Source organism: Myotis lucifugus, unplaced genomic scaffold (genome assembly GCF_000147115.1).
Source record: "Myotis lucifugus unplaced genomic scaffold, Myoluc2.0 scaffold_306, whole genome shotgun sequence".
Lineage (NCBI taxonomy): Eukaryota > Metazoa > Chordata > Mammalia > Chiroptera > Vespertilionidae > Myotis > Myotis lucifugus.
The window spans coordinates 713785-740028 of NW_005871354.1; the positions used below are offsets into that span (position 1 = coordinate 713785).

The following is a 26244-nucleotide window of genomic DNA, read 5'->3' on the forward strand; positions in this document are numbered from 1 at the left end:
TTCTTTCTTACACTTTCTTTTGTCAAATGTGTTCTTAAGTATTTTACTCTTGGGGCTTTTGTAATTTGAATCATTTTCTAATTTTATTTTTGGATAGTTTATTGTTAGGTTATAGACATACAGAACAATAATTGATTTTTGTATATTGACCTTGTATCTTCAACATCACCAAACTATTTATTAGTTCTAATAGTTTCTTGTTGATTTCTTAGGATTTTCTATATGGAATAGCAAGTTAACTGCAAAAAAAGAGGTTATTCTACCTCTTTCTTTCCAATCTGAATGCTCTGTATCTTTTTTTTCCTTGTCTAACTGCCCTGGCTAGAACTTCTACAATATTAAATAGAAATAATAAAAGCAGACATCTTTGTGGTGCTCCTTATTTGGGGGCCACAAAATTCAGTCTTTTTATGTTAAGTATGAATGCTAGTTGTGAGTTTTCATAGATGCTTTTTGTCAGATTGAGGAAATTCTCTTATATTGTTAATTTCTTCAGCATTATTATCTTGAAAGAAGGTTGGATTTTGTCAAATGTTTTTTCTGCATCTGCTGCCATAATAATGTGGCTTTTGTCCTTTAGTCTGTTAATGTGGTATGCTACATTAATTGATTTTGGGGTTTTGGAATAAGGCTCACTAGTAATTCTCTGCTTTCTACAACTTACATTATAGGACTGTTGTAATGTTGTTTTTGCTGCTATCAAATAGTGTTTGACAGTCATTCATTTGATGGGGATTTGGGGTGTTTTTTAAAGTTGAGTTTTAGAGAGATGTAGGGAGAGAAACATCGATTTGCTGTTCCACATATTTAGGTATTCATTGGTTGATTCTTGTATATGCCCTGATCAGGGATCTAACCTGCAACCTTGGCATATCAGGACGATGCTCTAACCTTTTGGTATTTTTCTTTTTGCTGTTGTTTTTCTTGCTTTTTTGGTTGTTGGGAGAATAAGGGAGGTTCAAGAACTATGCTGCTACTATGATTTTCTAAGTGAGACTAGAACACAATGCCTATGATAGATTTGAATTTTAAATCTTTAGTTTCATTAATTAGGTAGACTTAAATAAGAATATAGGTCTGAACCCAACAACTCCACTTCTGGGATTATATCAGAAGAAATCCAAAACACTGATTCCAAAGAATATATACACCAACAGCGTTATTTATAATAGCCAAGATTTGGAAGCAGCCCAAGTGCCCATTAGTAGATGAGTAGATAAAAAGGCTGTGGTACATTTACACAATGGAATACTGCTTGGTTGTGAAAAAGAAGTATATTTTACCTTTCCTGACAGCATGGATGGACCTAGAGAGTATTATGCTAAGTGAAACAAAACAGTCAGAGAAAGACAAGTATGATATGATTTTACTTATATGTGGAATCTAATGAACAAAATAAAATCAGCCTTGGCTGGTTCTTCAGTGGATAGAGCTTCGGCCTGGGGACTGAAGGGTCTTGGGTTTGATTTCCGGCCAAGGGCATGTACCTCAGTTGCAGGTTCAATCCCTGGCCCCGGTCGGAGCTAGAGCAGAAGGCAACCAATTGCTGTGTCTCTCTCACATCGATGTTTCTCTCTCTCCCTTCCCCTCCTCTCCCTCCCTTCCATTCTCTCTAAAAAAGTCAATGGAACCCTAACCGGTTTGGCTCAGTGGATAGAGCGTCGGCCTGTAGACTGAAAAGTCCCAGGTTCGATTCCAGTCAAGGGCATGTACCTTGGTTGTGGGCACATCCCCAGTAGGAGGTGTGTAGAAGGCAGCTGATAGATGTTTCTCTCTCATCGATGTTTCTAACTCTCTATCCCTCTCCCTTCCTCTCTGTAAAAAATCAATAAAATATATTTTTAAAAAATCAATGAAAAAAATATCCTTGGATGAGGATTAAAAAAAGAAAAAGAAAAAAAGAGAATCAGATTCAGAACACAGACTGTCAGCTGTTAGAGGGGAGGGTCATTGGGAGGATGGCTGGAAAGGTGACGGGATTAAGCAAAAATCCAAACCAAAAGAAAAAACCCTTACACACAGACAAAGGTATGGTGATTACCAGAGAGAAAGGGAGTGAGGGAAGGTAGAAGAGGGTAAAGGAGGGGATAAGTGGTGATGGAAGGAGAGTTGACTTTGGGTGTTGAACACACAATATAATATCCAGATGATGTATTATGGAATTGTGCACCTGAAACATACATAATTTTATTAACTGATGTCACCCCAATAAACTCAATAAAAATTTTAAAAAAGAATATAGGTCTGACTATTTAAGATGTATAAAGATTTTGAAATTTAATATGTTATTTATGATGCAGGGAATCATCCAAAGTGCATATATATAAGTGAAAATAAAGCCCAAAAGTTTATGGAGAAAGACCACTATTTTTGACCAGTAGGTACTTAAGAGGTCTTTAGTAGCTTAAAGAGTTGATGAGAATGTAATTCCCTGTATCTCAAAATGAGGTCCAGTAACCAACAGCATTGGTATCACATGGGAGCTTTATGGAAATGCAGAATCTTAGATCAGCCCACATTTACTGATTCAGAATCTGCATTTTAACTAGATCTTAGGAGATTACTGTACATATTAACATTTGAGAAGCTCTGATGTATTCACTCTCATAGTATGAGTTTGGGCAATAGGACTATATACCTTTTTAAACGATTGATCACATTAACTGATACTATAAAAATTTTTTATTGATCTCACAGAGGAAGTGGGAGAGAGAGAGAGAGAGAGAGAGAGAGCGAGAAACATCAATGATCAGAGAGGAACATTGATTGGCTGTTTTTTGCACGCCCCCAACTCAGGATGGAACCTACAACCCAGGCATGTGCCCTAACCAGGAATCAAACTGTGACCTCCTGGTCCATAGGTCGACACTCAACCATTGAGCCATGCTAGCTGGGCTGATACTTTTTTTTTTTTAAGTTTATAAAGATATAAGTTGTACAAAAGAAAAAGAAAAGTTGTGCACCTGAAGCCCTAAAAGTAATAAAAGGAAATTTTTTTTAATGTAGTCCAACTACAATATGATTGCTATTAGGACCAAAAATAATATACTTATGTTTTAAATATGCTAGTATATAGCAACTGTCTTCATTTACCATGTATAAAGGAGATCATTCATCTCTAGCTTTACTATTTTGATTGATGTTAACTTAAAAATAACTTATCCCCTGCCGAAACCGGTTTGGCTCAGTGGATAGAGCGTCGGCCTGGGGACTGAAGGGTCCTGGGTTCGATTCCAGTCAAGGGCATGTACGTTGGTTGCGGGCACATCCCCAGTGGGGGGTGTGCAGGAGGCAGCTGGTCAATGTTTCTCTCTCATCGATGTTTTTAGCTCTCTATCTCTCTCCCTTCCTCTCTGTAAAAAGTCAATAGAATATATTTAAAAATAAATAAATAAATAACTATCCTCACCTTGTTCAGAAAGGTTTTAATATTGTTTTATCATTTTATTATAAACTGATAATTGAAGGGATTTATTTATGTAATATATGTAATATTTATAGTCAAAGAGAAGAATACTGCCTGGCTGACATGGCTCAGTGGTTGAACATCAACCTATAGACCAAGAAGTCACGGTTCGATTCCTGGTCAGGGCACATGCCCAGGTTGCAGGCTCCATCCCTAGTTGGGGGCAGAGAGAAGGCAACTGATCAGTGATTCTCTCTCATCATTGATGTTTCTCTTTTGTTCTCTCTCCCTTCCTCTCTGAAATCTTAAAAAAACAAAGAAAAGAATACTATAATTATATATCAGAACCTGTTTACTTCAGAATTATTCTATTATTTGTAAACTAGAGGCCCAATGCATGACATTTGTGCACAGGGGGAGAGGGTCCCTCACCCCGGCCTGCACCCTCTCGCAGTCTGGGACCCCTGAGGGGTCCTTAGCAGTGCCGTGGAGGCAGGAGAGGCTCCCGCCACTGCTGCTGCACTTGCCAGCCATGAGCCTGGCTTCTGGCTGAGCAGTGCTCCCCTGTGGGAGCGCACTGACCACCAGGGGGCAGCTGCTACGTTGAGCATCTGCCCCCTGGTAGTCAGTGTGCATCATAGCAACCAGTCGTTCCTCCGTTCGGTCGATTTGCATATTAGCCTTTTATTATATAGGATCACAGCATTATTGTATGTTTCTATGATTAGAGATTAAATGGTCATTTTTATATTTTAGATCTTGGTAATGTTCTAACTTCTCCTCCAAATGCCAAAACTGTTAATGGTAAAGCTGAAAGCAGTGATAGTGGAGCTGAGTCTGAGGAAGAAGAGGCCCAAGAAGAAGTGAAAGGAGCAGAACAAAGTGATAATGGTAATCTTTGGATGGTGGGATAATAATTTTACATTAAATAAGATAAAAGGATATGGAGAGGCTTGGGCTGATTTGGCATTGTAGGAAGTGGTGGGATGTGAGTTATTGACCCTATAACCAGGTTTTTGTGTTCCAAAAGGGCTATAGAAACAGCCAGGCTTATGCATAGGTGGAACAGATGTCCATTGAAGGCTAACAGGAATAGGCCACTCTTCCCAATGTGATACCTGAAATGCTGCATTAGAAATATATTCCTTTAGTGTATTGTTTCCAATATGAATATGCATGTGTTATCAAGGAGAGGAGATAATCATACTCTGAATATCTTGTCAAGAATAGAGTGGAATCAAGAGAATAGGATTCAAGCAAAAGGTTTTTTGTTTGTTTTTTAACCCAAGGATATGGTTCTTTACTGATTTTTTTTTTCAAAAGAGGCGAAGGAAGAGAGAAGGAGAGAGAGGAACATTGATGTATGAGAAAAACATCGATATGTTGCCTCCTATACTTGCCAGGTATTGATCCCACAATCTAGGTATATGCTCTGACCAGGAATTGAACTGGTAACTTTTCAGTGCACAGGCTGACTCTCCAACCAACTGAGCCACATGGCCAGGGCCAGGTAGAAGTTTTGACAAAGAGGGAAGATTGGAATCATGGGGCCCTGAATTAGAGGATCCTTGTTAGTAAGAGTACCAGTGATTCTTGGGAAGATTGTTTTAGAAAGGAGGCAGAAAGACACTAAAACAAATGCCCAGTTTAAGTTTGCCTTCTGGTTCCATTAAGACAAGACAAGTAATACTTTCTTTGAAGGATCTCTTTATTTGCTCTATGTACCCCTTTGTACTGCTGGGTCTCATAGAACAATTTGCTTTTCCTGAGAGAGTGTGAAGACCTTGAGAGATTATCTCTCAAAGGAGGTTCTGGGACATTTACAGTGAACTGAAACAGTTTTGAAACCAATACAGTTTGTGTGAGTTCTTAGCATATAAAACACCCCTTTTCTAGGAGCACCCCATCTCTCTGCTCCTAGTAGGAAACCCTTCAAAGGGATATGGGTAGGTTGATATCAGAACAGAGTATGCAGAAGTTGACCTAATGTGAACTTTTATGAATCTCTCCAATTTCACATAAAAGATAAGAAAATGATGAAGAAATCCACAGAGCATAAGAATTTGGAAATCATTGTCACTAATGGCTATGATAAAGACAGCTTTGTTCAGGATGTACAGAATGATATCCATGCCAGTTCTTCCCCGAGTGGCAGAAGCACTGAAGAAGTAAAACCTGCAGATCAAAACTTGGAGCAAACTGGAAAACCTGCTGTCTGCATTCACCAAGGTATTCTCCCATATTTATTTGTTGAGTCTGTTTCCTATGAATAAGGTATTCTTTTAATAATTTCAAGATATTAGGAGCAATTTAGAATTTAAAATCTCTTATTCAATAGTATATAAGGGTTTATTTACATTATAAGGGTTTATATCTTTGAAAGACAGTGAATTAGGACCAGGGTTTTTATGTTTTTCATTGAGATTTTTAATTTGTTTTTATATAGCATTTTAAAATAAAAATTTGAAATTTTTTTCAATTGATTTGAAAGAGAGACAGAAAGGGGGAGAGGGGGAGAGAGAGAGACAGACAGACAGACATTGATGTCAGAGAAGAACATGGAACGGTTGCCTCCTGTACACTGCCCAATCGGGTATCGAACCCACAACCTGGGTATGTGCCCTGACCAGGAATCAAACCCACAGCCTCTTGGTGTATGGGATGACGCTCCAACCAAGCCACACTGGGCAGGGCAAATTTTAAAATTTTTACTCTTATTCCTGATGTTTCTTTTAACTTAAAACTCTGATTATAGGATACCTTTATCCTCAATCAGCAAGGTAAGCTATACTCTTTTCATATTTTAGGGCTGTAGGGGTGAGCCTATAATATATATATGGTGAATTATTAACATTATTGCAATTCAGCCAAGTAACTAAGAAATATAATTTCTAAATGGTACAATCAAACTTGCAATAGTCATCTAACTTTAGGCTTCCTAGCTGCTATTCAGTTTTCCCTTATAAGGTTAATGAGTTCTATAAGGTTTGATCTGGGCAGTATCTTTGTATAATTCCATTGTAAAATACTTTGATATCTTTTCATATAAAAATTATCAACTAAATGTAATGTTTTGGTAAGTTAAAAGAAAAAAAAGTGTGGCTTGGTAAATCAAATTTGTCTCCCAGTATGAAAATAATATAGAGCTAATCAATTTTGAAAATAGGATAAATGCATTTTTTCTTCAGTTAGAGAATAATTATTTTATCTGGGCATTTTTTCATCTTTAGATATAAATGATGATCATGTTGAAGATGTTTCAGGAATTCAGCATTTGACAAGTGATTCAGACAGTGAAGTTTACTGTGATTCCATGGAACAACTTGGCCAGGAAGAGGTAAAAATGACATTTAAAAAAAATTCTTTATTGTTGAAAATATTACATACGTCCCCATTTTCCCCCCATTAATCCCCTACAACCCACCCCTGCCCTCTGCCCCAGACCCTCACCACCCCATTATTAGTGAAAAATGACATTTTTTTGATTGGCAAGTTTTCAAAGTGGTATATCAGAATTTGATGCATAACTTCTTTTTGTTTTTAAATATATATATTTTTTATTTATTTCAGAGAGGAAAGGAGAGGGAGAGAGACATAGAAACATTATTGATGAGAAAGAATCATAGATCGGCTGCCTTCTGCATGCCCCACACTGGGGATCGAGCCCGCAACCTAGACATGTGCCCTGACCGGGAATCAAACAGTGACCTCCTGATTCATGGGTTGATACTCAACCACTGAGCTATGTCAGCCAGGCTTGCTGCATAACTTCCGTTAATACCAGATGTACATGCTGTTCATCATTTTGAAAACTTACCTCTAAAATGTTTAAACATTTCTATTTTAAATTTTCTTTTGTGAATTAGAAAATATATTAAATTCCTGAATATTCAAAATAATTTAACTATTATATTTTATAATATTTGTAAATATTCTGAGAGGTAGGATGGGTAGGCAGACAGTAAACTTATGCTAGTCCCTATGTTTGAAACATTGATTAACATTTAAGAAAATCAAATAATTTTGAAACAAATCTGTACTTGACATTGACTTTAATATGTTGAACTGAAAGTTTGAGTTGAAATTCTTTTCAAATTTTAGTTAAGATTTAGTATTAGAAGCTATCACTTAAATATTATTAAAACTACATGAATTAAAACAATTTTTTATTGATTTGAGAGAGAGAGAGACATGGATTTGTTATTCCACTTATTTATGCATTCATGGTTGATTCTTGTATGTGCCCTATCTATGGATTGCAATCTTGGCGTATCGGGACGATGTTCCAACTAACTGAGCTGCCTGGCCAGGGCAAAACTACATGGTTTTTTTTCCCCCCTCTTTGACAACTTTTTCTGTTAATGACTAGCAGCTTTGACAGCTGTATTTATGTTTGGTGGTTTTGAATCCTACCACTATTTCCCTTCCCTTGTTCTAAAAGTTCAGGGTGCCTTATAGAAAATTATTTCTCTTTTGCCTCCCTGAAGTAATGATTTTAACTTTTTCTCTTTATGTTTCCCCTTTTTAAAAATGTTATAATGTGCCCTAACCGGTTTGGCTCAGTGGATAGAGCATCAGCCTGTGGACTGAAAGGTCTGGATTCGATTCCGGGCAAGGGCATGTACCTTGGTTGTGGGCACTTCCCCAGTAGGAGGTGTGCAAGAGGCAGCTGATCGATGTTTCTCTCCTATCGATGTTTCTATCTCTCCATCCCTCTCCCTTCCTCTCTGTAAAAAAATCAATAAAATATATTTTTTTAAAAAGGTTATAATGCATCTAAATTTACCTCTTAACTTTCTCAAAAAATTAAAAAAATATATTTTTATTGATTTTGAGAGAAAGAGAGAGAGAGGGAAACATCAATCCATTGCCTCCCCTACCAAGGATCAAACCTGAAACCCTGGTATATGTCTGATTAGGAATTGAACCGGCAACCTTTTGGTGCACGGGACAATGCTCAACTAACTGAGCCACTCTGGCCAGGCTACTTTTTTCTTTCTTTCTTTTATTTTTTTAAATATTTTTATTGATTTCAGAGAGAAAGGGAATGGGAGAGATAAATAGAAACATTAATGATGAGAGAGAATCATCCATCAGCTGCCTCCTGCATGCCCCCTACTGGAGATTGAGCCTGCAACCTGGGCATGTGCCCTTGACCAGAATCGAACCTGGGATCCTTCAGTCTGCAGGCTGACGCTGTATTCACTGAGCCAAACCAGCTATGGCTACTTTTTTCTTTTTAAAAAGATTTCATTGGGGAAGTTTGGTGATAAAGAACTATATGAGATTAATCAGTAAATATTTGATTACTAGATTCTAGGTTTGCTCCTATTCTATTTAATAAAAGCCTAGTATGTTAAGTGTCCTACCATTCGTTTGACCGTTCAACCAGTCGCTATGATGCACACTGACCACCAGGGGGCAGATGCTCCAACCGGTAGGTTAGCTGGCTGCTGGGGTCCGGCTGACTGGGACTGGGCGAGACGGGCTGGGCACACCCTGGAGCCCTCCTGTGGTCCCTCCCCAGCCCCGATTGTGTACTGTTGGGGTCCTTCGGCCTGGCCTGCGCCATCTTGCAATCCGGGAACCCTTGGAGGATGTCGGGAGAGCCAGTTTTGGCCCAATCTCCGCAGGCCAGGCCAAGGAACCCCACTGGTGCATGAATCCGTGCGCCAGGCCTCTAGTTTTCTCTATAAGTCAGTTGATAGACTAAACTCCTTCATGGAGCTCTGCCTGATCTGGCTCCTACTTAACTTTTTGGTCTCTGTTCACATCACTCTCATGTTTGGGCTTTGCTCATACCTACCCTAGCCTTCCCTCTGTTCCTCTAATAAGGCCCGCAAAATCATTTGGTCTGGCCCTGCCAAGGCATTAGGAGTGACTTATTTAAGTATTTAACCAAATATAGCAGGCTTTTTTTAAGTTGCTATTTTGTATGGCCTGCGAATGATGTTATAAATATCCAAGTGGCCTTTGGCAGGAAAAGGTTCCCCATCCCTGCTCTAATATGCCAACCCATCTCCCCTTCTTTCTTCCAGCACCAGCATCTTTGCATTCATTTTGCTTGAATATAATCCACCATTCATTGCCGCATACACAGAGTTTACTCCTTCACATCCTTTAAACCTTAATGCAAATGTCCGTTCTTGAAGGGAACCTTCTTAGATAAGATGCAGCCCTACCACATCACCCATCCTCACTAAGAGTAGATTAATTATAAGTTGTCACCTAATTTTTTAGGTGGGTACTTTAAAAAATATATGTAATTTCTATGATCAATTTTGGAATCCTTAAGAATCAAGTTGTTTTTCCAAGTTCTATTTGTGAACAACTAATACCACATTTATTTTTTGCTTATTATGATTTGAACATTTTCTTTTTCTTATTATTTTCCACTTACAAAGTACTTCTAAAAAATTTATAATTTCCTCTTGAGTGTAGCAATTAAGCATGTTCCTATCCCAATATACATAACAAGAGTAAATTATATTTTTTAAAATTTTGTATACTTATTGTATTTATCATGTTGCAATAAAGCATTTAGTCTGATAATATTTAGGATTTGTTTCAGAATAATTCACTGGGGATGAGCATGGGAGTCATAGGTAAAAATAAAACAAGAGTAGCCCTGGCTCTAGCAGGTTTGGCTCAATGGATAGAGCGTTGGCCTGTGGACTGAAAGGTACCGGGTTCGATTCCAGCCAAGGGCACATGCCCGGATTGCAGGCTTGATCCCCAGTAGGGGCTGTGCAGAAGGCAGCCAATCAATGATTCTCTCTCATCATTGATGTTTCTCTCTCTTCCTCCCTCTCCCTTCCTCTCTTAAATCAATAAAGAAATATATTTAAAAAAAAAAAAGAGTGGCCTTGAAGTGATAATTGTTGAAACAGTGATTGGTACTCTAGTATGTTTGAAATTTTCCATAATAAAAAGTTTAAAAATAAGATTATAGTCTGTAGAATGTTTGTTTCTCATGTTGCTTCTGTAATAGTTTTCTTTCCTTTTTTTCCTTCTTCCACGAGAACATTGAATTCACTTATATTCTATGTACAATTACACCATCATTATTATTGCTCTGTAGTTCAGTTATCACTTTATAATGAGTTACTTTTACTGTACTTTCTTTTAAATATGTTTTATTGATTTTTTACAGAGAGGAAGGGAGAGGAATAGAGAGTTAGAAACATCGATGAGAGAGAAACATCGATCAGCTGCCTCCTGCACACTCCCTGCTGGGGATGTGCCCGCAACCAAGGTACGTGCCCTTGCCCGGAATCGAACCTGGGACCCTTGAGTCCGCAGGCTGACGCTCTATCCACTGAGCCAAACCTGTTAGGGCTTACTGTACTTTCTTATGACTTCTAGAATAACATGAAGAGTCATTATTTATTTTGTCCTCAAGCTTTATCTATTTTTTATCCATTGAGGTATTAGTCAATCTGCTAGTATAATTAAAATCTTTTTTATTATCTGATCTATTTTTAATTTAAACTCATTCTCTTTTGTTTGTTTGTTCATTTGTTTTTGTTAATCCTCATCTGAAGATTTTTTTTCCATTAATCTTTAGAGAGAGAGTGGAAGGGAGGTAAGAGGGGAAAGAGAGACAGAGACAGAGACAGAGAAACATCGATGTGAGAGACATCAATTGGGTGCCTACCGCATGTGCCCTGACCAGGGCTGGGAATGGAATCTGCAACCTAGTTACATGCCCTTGACTGGGAATCGAATCAGTGACTCTTTGGTGCACAGGCTGACATTGTAACCACTAAGCAACACGGGTCAGGGCTAAGCTCATTCTTTTTAAAACATATATATATTTTTATTGATTTCAGAGAGGAAGGGAGAGGGAGAGAGAGATAGAAACATCAATGATGAGAATCATTGATCGGCTGTCTCCTGCACACCACCTACTGGGGATCAAGCCTGCAACCTGGGTATGTGCCCTTGACCGGAATCAAACCCGGGACCTTTCAGTCCGCAGGCTGATTCTCTATCCACTGAGCCAAACCAGCAAGAGCAAAGGTTGAGACTTTAAAAGAGCAAATTATTAGCAGTTACTACTTTACAGAAGCTGAAAACAAACCATGTTCTAGAACAGTGGTTCTCAACCTTCTGGCCCTTTAAATACAGTTCCTCATGTTGTGACCCAACCATAAAATTATTTTCGTTGCTACTTCATAACTGTAATTTTGCCACTGTTATGAATCGTAATGTAAATATCTGATATGCAGGATGGTCTTAGGCGACCCCTGTGAAAGGGTCGTTCGACCGCCAAAGGGTTCGCGACCCACAGATTGAGAACCGCTGTTCTAGAATAACCACTTAATGGAATAGATAATGGTTTGGAAGTACTGTTCTGAAACTGAAATTGATATTTGAAGATATGAAATATTATATATATAAATAAACAAATAAAAATAAATAAATGAATATACATATCTATATTTCTGATATTTCAAACCAGAATACCAATGCATACCAGTAGAACATTTGCAATTTTATCAGGTGAGTTAGATTTCTAAGATAAGAGTATAAGAGAGAGAAACATTTTAGATTTTTTTCTTTCCCCTTTCTTTTACACATTCTCCTTATCTATTAAGCAGTACTTTTCAAATTTTAATGGGGAGCTTGTGATAGTACAGATGCTTGGGCCTGAACCCCAGGTTTTCTCATTTCATAGGTCTGGGATGGGACCCACGAATTTACATTTCTAATCAGCTTTCAGTTGATGCTAATGCTCCAGGTCTGCAGACCACACTTTGAGTAGCACCTAAAGCATAAGGAGCCGAAACCGGTTTGGCTCAGTGGATAGAGCGTCAGCCTGTGGACTGAAAGGTCCCAGGTTCGATTCCAGTCAAGGGCATGTACCTTGGTTGCGGGCACATCCACAGTAGGAGATGTGCAGGAGGCAGCTGATCGATGTTTCTCTCTCATCGATGTTTCTAACTCTATCTCTCTCCCTTCCTCTCTGTAAAAAGTCAATAAAATATATTTAAAAAAAAAAAGCATAAGGAGCTAGAGTTCTACCAGAATGGGAGGTGTGGGTAGGGGATTGATATTTATTAGTCCCATTTCACCTTTTCCTTGCTTTCATAAAGTAAATTTGTTTTCTGCTGCACTGAGAAGATAGAAGCTCTTAGGTTGTTACTCCAACTTCACGCCTGGACACTTACGTCTTTGACTTACTGACTCTAAGCTACACCCATTCAGTCTTTGTCTCCTTCCCACCTCAAGCCAATTTCTCTAAAATGTATTATATTTTCTCTCACCTCTTTGGGAACCTTCATTTTTTATACCTTCCAGACTATTCCCAACCAATGTCCCTCTTCTGGTTCTTTTTTTTTCTCAAGCTATTATACTTCTTCTATCTTTAAAATAAAAGACTCTCTGAACCTTCTGATGCCTTCTAAATATTGTCTTATCTCCCTCCTCCCCTTTATAGTCAGGCTTTCTGTTGGTTGTGTTCATTCATGATATTGATTCTCTTCAGATATGTATCATCATGCCTTTGTTGCTAATTTTTGTTTGTTTGTTTGTTTGATGCTAATTTGAATGGATGCTTTACATTTCCCATCTCACTTGAATATCATTAAACAATATTAGCTACTTTGTCCTTGAAAATGTTTCCTTGGCTTCCATTGCACCATTTTTTAAGAGCTTCTTTTTATATTTCTAAGGTCCTTTCTAACCTTCCTTTGTGAGTTTTTCTTCCTCTTGTTGACCTCTTAAATTTGGTGTTCTTCAGGCATTTATTCCTAATTATTACTACCTTGGTTTTAACCATCAATTACATGCTAAATACTCTCAAAGTGATATCTCCAAGCTATATCTCTCTTCTGAATTCTAACTGCCCTATAAGACATCTTGCTTAGGAATCTCAATTTTTTTACTTATCCATAACCACACCATTGTCTCTTTTTGTCCCCTGAATCTCCTTATCCTCTATATTTCTTTTGATGGGTTTCACAAATCATGTAGTCTTTTCCTTTCCCTTACTCCCCACATTCAGTCTTCAAGTCCTATAGATTCTGTAATCTCAAACGTTCTCAAGTCATCCTCTATCCCACTACTATGTTATTGGTACATGCTGTCATCATTACCACCATTACCACACTTTGGAATTGGCTTATACTCATCTGTTCTTAAAGTTTTGTGGGGTGTTTTTTTTACAAAAAACAAAAGAAATTTATTATCTCATAGTTCTAGAAGTATAGGGAGGCTAGAAATCTGAAATCAAGTTATCAGCAGAGCTGTGCTCCTCTGAAGGCTCCAGGGGACAATCTGTTCCGTGCTTCATCTAGCTCTCCTGGCCCCAAGGGCTCCCTGACTTGGGACCTCCATCTTTACGTGGCCACCTCTTCCCTATGTTGTTCTTCAAGTTTTAGTTCATATCATTTCTTCCAGGAAGGCTGTCCTGACCAAGCCCAGTATGAGCTCCTATAACAGCCTTTGTATATCATTTTCATTATACTTATCAAACTGTGTTTTAATAATATTCTCTCTTTTGCTAAGAGTAGAAGCCTCTTGCAGAGATTCTCTTTTTTTCATATTTATCCTTACAGTTTAGCATAGTAACTAGGCTAAAGTGGACATTTAAATGTTTCTTGGATGAATGAGTAACTCATGAGAACAATTTATTGCCATAATTTCTCAATTCTTTGTTCATGGATGATTCATTTCTATCCCATTTTTTCCCTACATATAGGAGGCAGAATATGAATTGAAGAATTTTAAATAAAAATAATACTTTCATAATAGCATGAAATTTTTTTTTATAAAAACAGTGATCTATTAACGAGAAAACTTTGTGGTATATAATTTGTGTTTGTAGCTTTTTAATTAAGTCTTGTTTTAAATTTGTAGTCTTTAGATAGCTTTACATCAAACAATGGACCATATCGATATTACTTGGGTGGTGATCCCACTAAGCCCTTGGAAAATTCTGGTTTTCCTGAAGATGTTCAAATTTCTCCTGGAAATGGCAACATTGGGGAGATGCAGGTGGCAGCAGTCGAAGGAAAAGGTGAAGTAAAGCATGGAGGAGAAGATGGCAGAAGTAACAGTGGAGCGCCACACCCTGAGAAACGGGGTGGAGAAAATGAGGAATTCTCTAACGTCAGAAGAGGGAGAGGTGTGTATTCTTTCTTTCTTTCTTTCTTTCTTTCTTTCTTTCTTTCTTTCTTTCTTTCTTTCTTTCTTTCTTTCTTTCTTTCTTTCTTTCTTTCTTTCTTTCATTCCTCCCTCCCTCCCTCCCTCCCTCCCTCCCTCCCTCCCTCCCTCCCTCCCTCCCTCCTTCCTTCCTTCTTTCTTCCCTTCCCTTCCCTTCCCTTCCCTTCCCTTCCCTTCCCTTCCCTTCCCTTCCCTTCCCTTCCCTTTCCTTCTTTCCTTTCCCTGTCTTTATAACCTAATTAGCAAAATGGTAGGTTCTAGATTGGAAAAACATTACAACTATCAATTTATAAAGGCAATGTTAAAAGTTATCTGTACATAACATCTGACCATTTTTAAAAATTTCTAGTTCTCTCCTTCTATTCCACAAGGCATAGTGGTGTTTTCTCTAAAAATATGGGGAGGGGGCATTTCTATATTTTTATCTTTTATGCAATTTTTTGAGGCAGCCAACTTTCACTCCCTGAGTAGTCACTTAGCAGTTCCTCCAACTGTGCTGATGCTTATTTTACTTACTTTTGATAAAAATTAAAATTCTTTGTCTTTTTTACATTTTTTCACTTAAGTCAAAAGATATCATTTCACGTTGACAACTCAGATACATAAAATGTTACAACAAATAAAAGAATATTTAACAATAAAAAAGTAAGCATTAAGAATAATAATGTGGCCCTGGCTGGCTTGGCTCAGTGGATAAAGTATCGGCCTGCAGACTGAAGGGTCCCAGGTTCAATTCCGGTTAGGGGCACATGCCTGGGTTGTGGGCTTGGTCCCCGGTGGGGGGTGTGCAGGAGGCAGCCAATCGGTGATTCCCTCTTGTCATTGATGTTTCTATCTCTCTCTCCTTCTCCCTTCCTCTCTGAAATCCATAAAGAAATATATATTTTAAAAAAAAGAAAAAAGAAGAAGAATGTGATGAGGTAATAGAGAGTTGAATGGGGAAGAAAAGTAAATAATTGTTCATAGTAAGGAATGAATAGGTATTGTCAAAAAAGAGAATTAATGTAAAGACAAATGCCATGTTGTCTCACTTATGTGGAATTTAAAAAACAAACAAAAACAAGCTCATAAATACAGAGAACAAATTGCAGATGGGTGGTTCTCAGAGGTGGAAAGAGGGCAAAATGGGTGAAGGTGGTTGAAAGGTACAAACTTTTAGTTATAAAATAAATAAGTCATGGAGATGTAATATACAATGTGACTATAGTTAAGTGATTCTATATTATATATTTGAAAATTACTAAGAGAATAGATCTTAAAAGTTCTTATCACAAGAAAACAAATCTGTAACTACATATGGTGACGGATGTTAATTAGACTTATTGTGGTGATCATTTCGCAATATATACAAATACCAAATCATTATGTTGTACACCTAAAATAAAAGGAAAATCCATGTTTAATTTTATGAGGTCATAAAACATTAAAGGATTATCCGTGAATTTGGTTGGAAAAAAACCTACATAAAACAAATTAAGACATGGTTTTGTGAATACTGCTGCTTTAGGGTTCCAGGATGCTGAAGGGCAATGAGGTAGATAATTTTCGGTTTATTGTGGAAAACAAAACAAGCAGCCCTAGCCAGTTTGGCTCAGTGGATACAGCGTCGGCCTGCAGACGCAAGGGTCCCAGGTTCAATTCCGGTCAAGGGCATGTACCTTGGTTGCGGGCACATACCCAGTAGGGAGTGTGCAGGAGGCAGCTGATCGATGTTTCTCTCTCATTGATGTTTCTAACTCTCTATCCCTCTCCCTTCCTCTCTGTAAAAAAAATCAATAAAATATATTAAAAACAAACAAAAAAAAACAACAAGCAAAACTTACCCATTATATTAGCAAATGTAAAAACTTAAAGTATTTCATTTCTGCAAAGGTAGGGTAGCATGGTGGTAACTTTTATACATTGCAGTACAGAACATCTCAGCCTTTCTAAAAAATAGCTTGGCAACACTCGTGAGGAACTGCCACAGAGTTGTTAACCCTTGACCCAGTAATTCTTCTTCAAATCTTTCTGTCCTAAAAAAATCAGCAGAAATCTAGACAAGAATTTATATACAAAGACGTTTATTTCAATGTTATTTGTAATTGCAAAAATTTGAATTGATCGTAACTATCCAAAAGTGGATAATAAGATTGAATAAATTACTTCATGTCTTACTAGGGAATTTATGCAGCCATTTCAATATTTTTGGAATAAAATTCAATGATTATAAATGTTTATAGTATTTTTTTAAAGTAGGATACAAAATCATGTATAAGGGGTAATGCCAATTCTGTAAATATATGCATAGAAAAAAATAAATGGATATATAGTAACATTTTTATAGTAATGAGATTTTAATATTTATACAAATGTAATGGAATTTATAATAAGAAAAGCATTTTTATATTATTTTTAAAACATTTTTTGTTTCTATTTATTTTATTATTATTAATATATATTTTTTATTGATTTCAGAGAGGAGGGAGAGGGAGAGAGAGATGGAAACATCAATGAGAATCATTGATCGGCTGCCTCTTGCATGCCCCCTATTGGGGATCAAGCATGCAGCTCCGGGCATGTGCCCTTGACTGGAATTGAACCTGGAGCACTTTAGTCCACAAGACGATGCTCTATCCACTGAGTCAAACCAGCGAGTGCCAAGAAAAGCATTTTAAATCACTTGAGAGACTTACAGTGACCAGAAAGGAAAATATAGCTATTTAATATAGTTTTTAATACTCTAAAGAAAGTCTTCAAATATTTCCAATCTTGTTACTTTTAGTAAAGAATTTTTGAGAATGCACCCTGAATATGTATATATCATTTGTGATTTATATGCATTTAGTCATGTACTAGTATATTAAGTACATTATAAAACCTTAAACAAAAATCTAAGAATATATCAATATAAATAGAAGTGTACATATCTATTCTTTGACCCGAGTAATTTATTTTGTGTAGTTCCTGATTGCTCCCACTCCACTTAGGAGAGTTAGATCTTAAATAATAGGAAAATGAATAAAACACACCATTTCTACTTTACAGGAATAACTTACAACTAACCTCTTTTGCTCTCTTAAAATAGGACATAGGATGCAACATTTGAGCGAAGGAACCAAGGGTCGACAAATGGGAAGTGGAGGTGATGGGGAACGCTGGGGTTCAGATAGAGGAACAAGAGGCAGCCTCAATGAGCAGATTGCTCTTGTGCTCATGCGACTGCAGGAGGACATGCAGAACGTCCTTCAGAGACTTCATAAACTGGAAACACTAACAGCTTCGCAGGTAAGCTTCCAAGTATATCTTCTACTTGTTGATGTTTTAAAACTGTATAATCTAGCCGAAGCCGGTTTGGCTCAGTGGATAGAGCGTCGGCCTGCAGACTGAAAGGTCCCAGGTTCGATTCCGGTCAAGGGCATGTACCTGGGTTGCGGGCACATCCCCGGTGGGGGATGTGTAGGAGGCAGCTGATTGATGTTTCTCTCTCATCGATGTTTCTAACTATCTCTCTCTCTCCCTTCCTCTCTGTAAAAAATCAATAAAATATGTGTATCTTCTACTTGTTGATGTTTTAAAACTGTATAATCTATATTGATCAGATTTACAGAAATCAACGTATTTTAATGATTAAAAAATAAATAAATAGGACCTACTTTCGAAAATATTACTTCAAACTGACCCAAAAGCTAAATGCCAGTTAAAATAATAGTAAAATTTTAGTGTGAAATTAGCAGTACCATTTTGGAGGAAGGATAGGTTGTTTGGTGGTAGGAGAATAAGAACTTTAAAAATAATTTAATTTAAGTAACTAATAAATAGATCATACCTAATGCCCTAGAGTTCATCATTAAAGAGTCATTCATTCTTTTGTAGTAAATATTGTCCTCTATCTTGACCTCTTTTAAAAATGCTGTAGAGCCCTGACTGGTGTGGCTCAGTGGTTGAGCATTGATCTATGAACCAGGAGGTCAGGGGACTTGCCTGGGTTGTGGGCTCAATTCCTGATCCCTGGCCGGGGATGTGCAGGAAGCAGCCCATCAATGTTCCGTTCTAACATCGATGTTTTGCTCTCTCTCTCTCCCTCTCCTTTCCTCTCTAAAAATCAATAAAACAATGAAATCTTTTAAAAAAATGCTGTAAAGATATGTTAAGTTACTGATTCTTTTTGTTGTTGTTAATCCTTACCCAAGGATATGTTTCCATTGATCTTTTTAGAGAGAATGAAAGAGAGAGAAGACAGAGAAACATCGATGTGAGAGAGACACATTGATTAGTGTGATGTTTCTCATTCCTTGATGTTTCTATCTCTCTCTCCCTCCCTTCCACTCTCCCTAAAAATCAATGGAAAAAATAGCCTCTAGTGAGGATTAACAAAACAGAAAAAGAAAGAAAATTCACTCGAAAAGGAGATTCAAATGTGTGTGCCCCAAGGAGGGCTGCCCCTACCCAGGTTTTAATGACTACCTCTCTACTGAAAGCTCAGTATTTCCAAAGAAACTATATGACAGCAACTTTATGAATCTGGGCAAACTTGATACAGAAAAATAGTCACAAAAAGTAATACATTAAGAGTAGTCATTTGGACTTACTTAACAGGTCTGCTCTTAGTATTTAACTCATGGATAATTTATTATTATTTCACATTTTAATTATTTCTTTTTAAAACATTTACATTGACTTGAGAGAGAAAGGGAGAGGGAGAGAGAGAGATAGAAGCATCAATGCTAAGAGAGAATAATCGATCAGCTGCCTCCTGCATGCCCTCTACTGAGGATCGAGCCCACAACCTGGGCATATGCCCTGACCAGGAATCAAACTGTCAACCTCTTGGTTGATTGATGCTCAATCAATTGTACCACACTGGCCGGATAGAGTCCTTGTCTTTTTTAAAAAAGATTCTGACAGATTAAGGACTTTCCCCCTTAAATTTTGCGTAATTCATTTGTATGAATGAAAATTTGCATAAATAGCTCAGCCAGGGCAATTCTCTAGATATTTTATTCTTTTAAGTATATTAAAAATAAAATTTTAGCCCTGGCCAGTTAGCTCAGTTGATTAGAGCATTGTCCTAATATGCCAAAGTTGGGATTTAATCTCTGGTCAGAGCATACACAAGAAGCAACCAATAAATGCATAAATAAATAGAACAACAAATCAATGTTTCTCTCTCTTTGACAAGTATCATTGAGTTTTTTCTTTAACAATATATATGGATAAATATCATTAAAGCAAAAAATTATGGTGCTTATTATATAAGTACTAGAGGCCCCATGCACGAAATTCTTGCATAGGTGGCGTCCTCAGGCCTGGTTGGCAATCAGGGCCGATCAGGTTCCCAGCCTCCCCACCTCCCCCCTCCTTCCCTCAACCACCCGTGTCTGCTGCCACCCACCCCCAGTTCTCGGGAACAGGCCCTGATCAGGCGATCAGGACCTACCTGCGGTGGGGAGGGACTGGGAGGTTGCTGGAGGCCCCAATCAGGTGATCGGCCTGCCGGCTGGGGGGAGGAACCAACTACCACTGCAGCAGACGGGCAGCAGGCTGATTGGGGACTGCTGGCCAGGGGAGGGGCGAGGGGAGGGACCCGGGAGATTGGCTGCTGGCCCCAAGGAGGGAGCTGGCCCTCGGCCGCCCTGGGAAAGGGGCCACGTCTGCCGCCACCCACCCCCGGTTGGTTCCCCGTCCCAGCCTGGGGTCCCAGCCCAATCAGGCAATCGGGGACTGCCGGCCAGGGGGAGGGACCAGGAGGTTGGCAGGCAGGCTCCATTGGTGATCGGAGCCTGTGGGCTGGGAGCAGCTCCTGCGTTGAGCGTCTGCCCCCTAGTGGTCAGTGCGCATCATAGCAACCGGTCATTCCGTTGTAATGGTCGCTTAGGCTTTTATATATATATAGATTGCCAGTTACTTTTTAGTTGTAAGCAAGTGCCTTTGGGAATCTTCATTTGCCTTTCCAGAGCATTTGTTACTTAGAAAAAAAATTTACTTATAGTTGCATTTATTCTGATTCTGTCTTAGTATTTGTTAGTAGTTGCTGAGTTGCTCACCTTGAGTTCCTTTCTAAATCATATTGACTTATGGGACCTTGGATAAATCATCAGATACCTGGGAGCTCAACTTTGTAAATCTACCCTCTATTTCTTTTTTTAAAAAACATTTTTTAAAATATATTTTATTGATTTTTGACAGAGAAGAAGGGAGAGGGATAGAGAGTTAGAAACATCGATGAACGAGAAACATTGATCAGCTGCCTTCTGCACACCCCCTACTGCGGATGTGCCTGCAACCAAGGGACATGCCCTTCACAGGAATCAAACCTGGGACCCTTCAGTCCACAGGCTGGCACTCTATGCAAACTGGTTAGGGCTACCTTCTATTCTTTTTTTTTTTTGTATCAGATATTAAACTGATAAGAACAGATACTACACTTGATCTTAGCCAAAAGGCCGAGAAGCGATACCTTCTATTTCTTAAGCCTGGAGAAGTGCCATTAAAGTGAATTTCTTGGTTAGATATTATTATGCCTGCAAAGTACTATTACAAGAGCGTTATAAAAATCTTTACCTTTTCTGGATTGTTTCCACATTTGCAACTTGAGTATACTAGAACTGTAACTTCTTTAACACCTTAATGGTCTGAAGACTTAGTGCAACATCCAGAGAAATTTAATTTAGTTTTACCTGTAAGGTGTAGTCAAACTGGGCCACACACATTTGCCAGCAGCAGGCTCCCTCCCACCCTGGGTCTTAGCACTTGCTGTTCTCTCTGCACAGAAGTTACCCACATAGCTTACAATTGTTCTTTGTTTAGGTCTTTGCTCAAATTTCAGCAAAGCCTTCCTGGGCCACTCCTGCTTCTAAGCTTTCCCTCCTCCAATATGTCTCATCTCCCTTCTCCGTTTTATTTTTCTTTATGACATTTATCACTACCTGACATACAGTATATTTTACTGATTTATTTGTTATTACCTGTAGCCTTCCATTAGAATATAAGCTTCATTAGGTCAGCGATTTTTGTCACTTTGCTCAATGCCCAGAATAGTGACTACTACATAATAGACACTCAGTAAATTTTTATTGAATGAGTCAATGAATGATCTCATTAATCTTTATACCATTTCTCTGAAGTTATAATTAATGGAGAAACTGGAATAATAAGTTTCTAACATCTAGCCTAAAGAAACTTGTGTTTGGGATGAGCTTTGTTTCCTAAATTAGTTTCAAATTTTTCTCCTTAATATATACTTCTCATTAAAAAAACCTGCAATATGCCCGACCACCATGGCTCAGTGGCTGAGCATCAAACTATGAACCAGGACGTCACCAGTTTGATTCCTGGTCAGGGCACATGTCTGGTTTGCAGGTTCCATCCCCAGGGCAGGAGGCAGCCAATCACTGATTCTCTCTCATTATTATTTTTTCTCTCTCTCTCATTATTGATATTTCTATCTGTCTCTCTCCTTTCCTCACTGAAATAAAAAATATATTACAAAATAAGAAAAAAATAAAAACCTACAATCCCCCCCCCCAAGGTAATTATGTGAGGTGTTAATTAACTTGAGTATGGTAATCATTTCCTAATGCCTCATTTATATGAGGCATGTGGCCAACTGGCTGCAAGTTTGCCATGCCTGTCCTAATGTATATGTATATCAAATCTTCAAGTTGTATATTTTAAATAAATATAATTTTATTTGTCAATTATACCTAAATGAAGCTGGAAAAAAGTTAAAACCTATAACACTAATAATACATTTTTCAAATCTATCAATATCTCTTTTGCTATAACTTATTATGGAGTTCCAAAAACACATCTTTGGATATCATTTATATAATCTTTACAATTTTTTTTTATTTTTAATCCTCACCTGTGGATATACTTTTTCCATTGATTTTTTGGAGAGAGTGGAAGGGAGAGAGGGGAGGAGGAGGAGAGATAGAAAAAAATTGGTGAGTGAGAAACATATTGCTTTCTCCCTCATGCACCCTGACCAGGGCCCAGGATCGATCCTGCAATCTAGGCACGTGCCCTTGACTGGGAATCACACCCGAGACCCTTTGGTCCATGGGTGATTCTAACTGTTTAGCAATACTCGTCAGGGCTAATCTTTACATTTTTAATTAATGATGAAGACTGCAGTTCTCAAGTGTTTTTGTAAATTGGTAGTTTGTATGGAAATTAAAGATTTCTAACCAACTGGCCAGGTAGCTCAGTTGGTTAGAACGTCATTCTGATACACCAGGGTTGTGAGTTCGATCATCCGTCAGGGCACATACAAGAAACAACCAATGAATGCATAAGTGTAACAACAAATCAATATTTTTTTCTCTCTTCCCTTTCTTTCCCTCTTTCTCTCTAAAAATCAATAAATAGCTCTGGCTGGTGTGGCTCAGTTCGTTGGGTGTTGTCCTGTGCACCTTAAGATTGCAGATTCGATTCCCGGTTAGGGCATGTATCCAAATTGCAGGCTTGATCCTCAGTAGGAGGCATGCAGGAGGCAGCGGATTTTTTTGATCACATCGATATTTTTTTCTCTCTCTCTCCCTTTTCCTTCCTCTCTCTCTAAGTCAATAAAAATATTTTTAAAATAAAAAAATCCATAAATTCATGAGAAAAGTTGGTTAGGTAATTAAAAAAGAATGTAAAATAAGTAATGGTTTAGGTTAATTTAAGGTGTTTTTTTTTTGTTGTTGCTTTAAACGTTTTTATTGATTTCAGAGAGAAAGAAAGAGGGAGAGAGAGATAGAAACATCCATGATGAAGAGAATCATCGGTTGGTTGCCTCCTGTATGCCCTCTCCTGGGGATCCAGCCTGACTGGGAACCAAACTGAGACCTCCTGGTTCATAGCTCAACGGTCAACCTACTGAGCCATACCATCCGGGCAATTGAAGATTTTGATGATTTCTAAAATTTAAAATATAAAACGTCAAAAGTATTTATTAGGCTAGTAATTTCAGGGACCTTAAAAAATGCTAGGGACCTTGTCATTTGGTCAATATGGTTTTCAGGATAATCAAATCATAACAGAAGAAGAGAGAATAAACTAATTTCAGTTTTGTTTTTAAGATAGGAAATTGAAAAATTACTGTAGCCCTATCTGTTTTGGCTCAGAGGATAGAGTGTTGGTCTGTGGATTGAAGGGTCTGGGTTTGATTCCCTGCAAGGGCACATGCCTGAGTTGTGGGCTCGCAGTAGGGGCATGCAGGAGGCAGCTGATCAGTGATTCTCATCATTGATGTTTCTATCTCTCTCTCCCTTCCTCTCTGAAATCAATAAAAATATATTTTTAAAAAAGAAAAATTATTGTATTTTTCTTATTTATCAAAGCTAAATCACTTTCATTTGTATTTATAGGCAAAATCATCAACTTTACAGACTAGTAATCTGCCTCCCTCACAGGTAAGAAATCTTTTTTAAATCTAAGAGCCAGGGTTTCAAGTAAGTTACAGTTAATTTAGATTATATCAAGCCCTTAAAGAATTCCAGATGACATCTACCCTTTAGGACTTTGAAATTAAAAGCATATATTTATTTTGTGTTTATTTAAGTCTGAACTACTCCTGAAAGTTTATTTGCCAAATTATTGTCTGAAATACAGATTATCCTCCTCTCTTTATCAGGTGATTTATTATTAGTTATATATTTTCAGAATTATGAATTGTTTTTAAGTTTATACATACAATATGTAATAGATTGCTGACCAGCTTATTTTATTTTGTTAGAGATCATCGTGGTGGCCCTTCGAGATGTCTCCTGGTGCATTAACCTTTGCTATCGTATGGCCTTTTATTGCCCAGTGGTTGGTGTATTTATATTATCAAAGAAGGAGAAGGTAATATTATAGTTTTATAATTCAAAGTGGTGCATAAACTCTTAATAAAGAAGAGCCTTTAGCTGCAGTTAAAAGGATAGGCCCATTTCATAGATATATTGTCATAATGAATGTTGTACTGATCCTGAGATTGAAATTATTTTGGAAATGCTACATGGTGGGTTTCTAGGTACTTGTTGGACTTAAGCCTTTTTTCACTTGAGAGTATATGGTGGATTTATGCACCTTTGATTTAAGCAACAATAACAAAATGGTTATAGGCTTACTTTTATGGCTTATGAAGAAACAATGTTCTTGAAGTCTGATCTTTATTTTGGGCCCTTTACTAATAAAAAGAACAATGGAGCCCTGGACAGTTTTGCTGAGGGTTAGAGTGTCAGCCCTTGGACCAGTAAAGGGCACATACCTGGGTTGCAGGTTCGATCACTGCACCAGTCAGGGCAGGTGTAGGAAGCAACCAATCAATGTGTCTCTCACATCAATGTTTCTCTCTTCCTCCCTTCTACTCTCCCTAAAAATCAATGGAAAAAATATCCTCAGGTGAGAATTAAAGAAAAAAAAAAGGACAACGTATAGGTAAAAAAACAAACAAACAAAAAAAAACCCTGCATGCTCTCTATACCTTTGAAATATAGATATTGATTTTCAGAAAATGCTCAGCTTGTAGTTGAACATTCTCTAGAAATAGGGATTATTCTTATTTGAGGGCCAGGAATTCCAGTTTGGGATGCTAGGAGGTAGCTCAGATAAATCTGAGAATAAGAGATTGCAATTCTTGAAAGTGCTCTGAGATTATCTAGGTTAGGAATACCTGAGGCCAAAACTCTTGGGTTCAAGAAAATCCTTAAAACACTTTTTTGGGCACTATATAAACTGAGTTACTTTCCATGGATGGGCCCATAGAAAATTGCTTACCTCACTGCTGGCCTCACTGATTATGTTTCTGTATTTTGTCACCATTTCCCATTAAGTGACAACAGATGGGGAAAAGAAATAGGGAACTTAATAATAAGATTTTGAGTGCAGTAGAAATAAATTTTAAAAAATATGCAGGTTTACATAATAATGGGTGTGTTGTTCCTCTACCAAAGAACCCAAGTTTCTAATTATTACATTTGATAACAAAAGCAAAAACCAAACATCTGCCCTTCTCTGTGGAGGGATTATCAGACACTAGTATAAATGCTCCAGTTATCCTATCTAATAAAAGGCTAATATGCAAATAGACCGAACGTTGGAACAACTGGTTGCTATGACGTGCGCTGACCACCAGGGGGTATGCGTGGAACATGGCGGGTGTCAGTTGCAGCAGGATGGTGAAGCAGGTGAGCGGAACTGCCAGACCACGGCAGGGTGCCTGTCGCTGTCATTGGGGCGAGCCTCTGGTGGTTACTGAAAATTCTTTGTTCCCATGTTCCGTGGTCCCATCCAGTACTCGCGCTTGCTGCTGGAACCGGCCCTGCTCGCGTCCACTGCTGGTGCTGGAGCCACCACTTGCACCCACTGCTGGTGCCGGGCACCGGTCCCGATCGCTTGGCACCATCAGTGGATGCAAGCGGCGGCTGCCGGCCCTGATTGCCCCTGAGGGCTTCTCCACCTCCCCCTGCTCCTGAGGGGTGATCAGGGCAGCAGCTGCTGCTCACACCTGCTGATGGTGCTGGCCCCACTCACACCCGCTTCTGACACTGGCCCCAATTGCTCCATGCCTTTAGCGGGTGCAAGCGGGGCCGACACTATCAGCGTGTGGGAGTGGCAGTGGTGGGAATGAGACTGCTGGCAGACAGGGGGCTAGGGGCCATGGCAGGAGGGGCCGGACAGGGGTGTGGAGGATGGGCCAAGACCCGCCCCTGTGCCCA

At 38.4% G+C, this 26244-nt stretch overlaps 1 protein-coding gene and 1 pseudogene across 8 annotated transcripts in view; one reads left to right on the plus strand and one right to left on the minus strand.

Moving 5' to 3' along the window:
- The window catches only part of ACBD5 (acyl-CoA binding domain containing 5), a 58767-nt gene that overhangs the window by 23819 nt on the left and 8704 nt on the right, over nt 1-26244 (plus strand). For 7 of the 8 annotated variants that reach the window (XM_014465687.2, XM_014465685.2, XM_014465686.2 and 4 more), the window contains 7 exons: nt 4163-4297; nt 5432-5635; nt 6637-6743; nt 14270-14537; nt 17643-17842; nt 23911-23955; nt 24279-24388. In XM_014465687.2, the coding sequence (XP_014321173.1) occupies nt 4163-4297; nt 5432-5635; nt 6637-6743; nt 14270-14537; nt 17643-17842; nt 23911-23955; nt 24279-24388 (1069 nt within the window). Of the gene's footprint in view, nt 1-4162; nt 4298-5431; nt 5636-6636; nt 6744-14269; nt 14538-17642; nt 17843-23910; nt 23956-24278; nt 24389-24928; nt 24950-26244 lie in introns of those variants that run through there. The other variant, XM_023763896.1, reaches the window with a different exon arrangement.
- Nucleotides 20916-21012, minus strand: LOC111828236 (annotated as a pseudogene).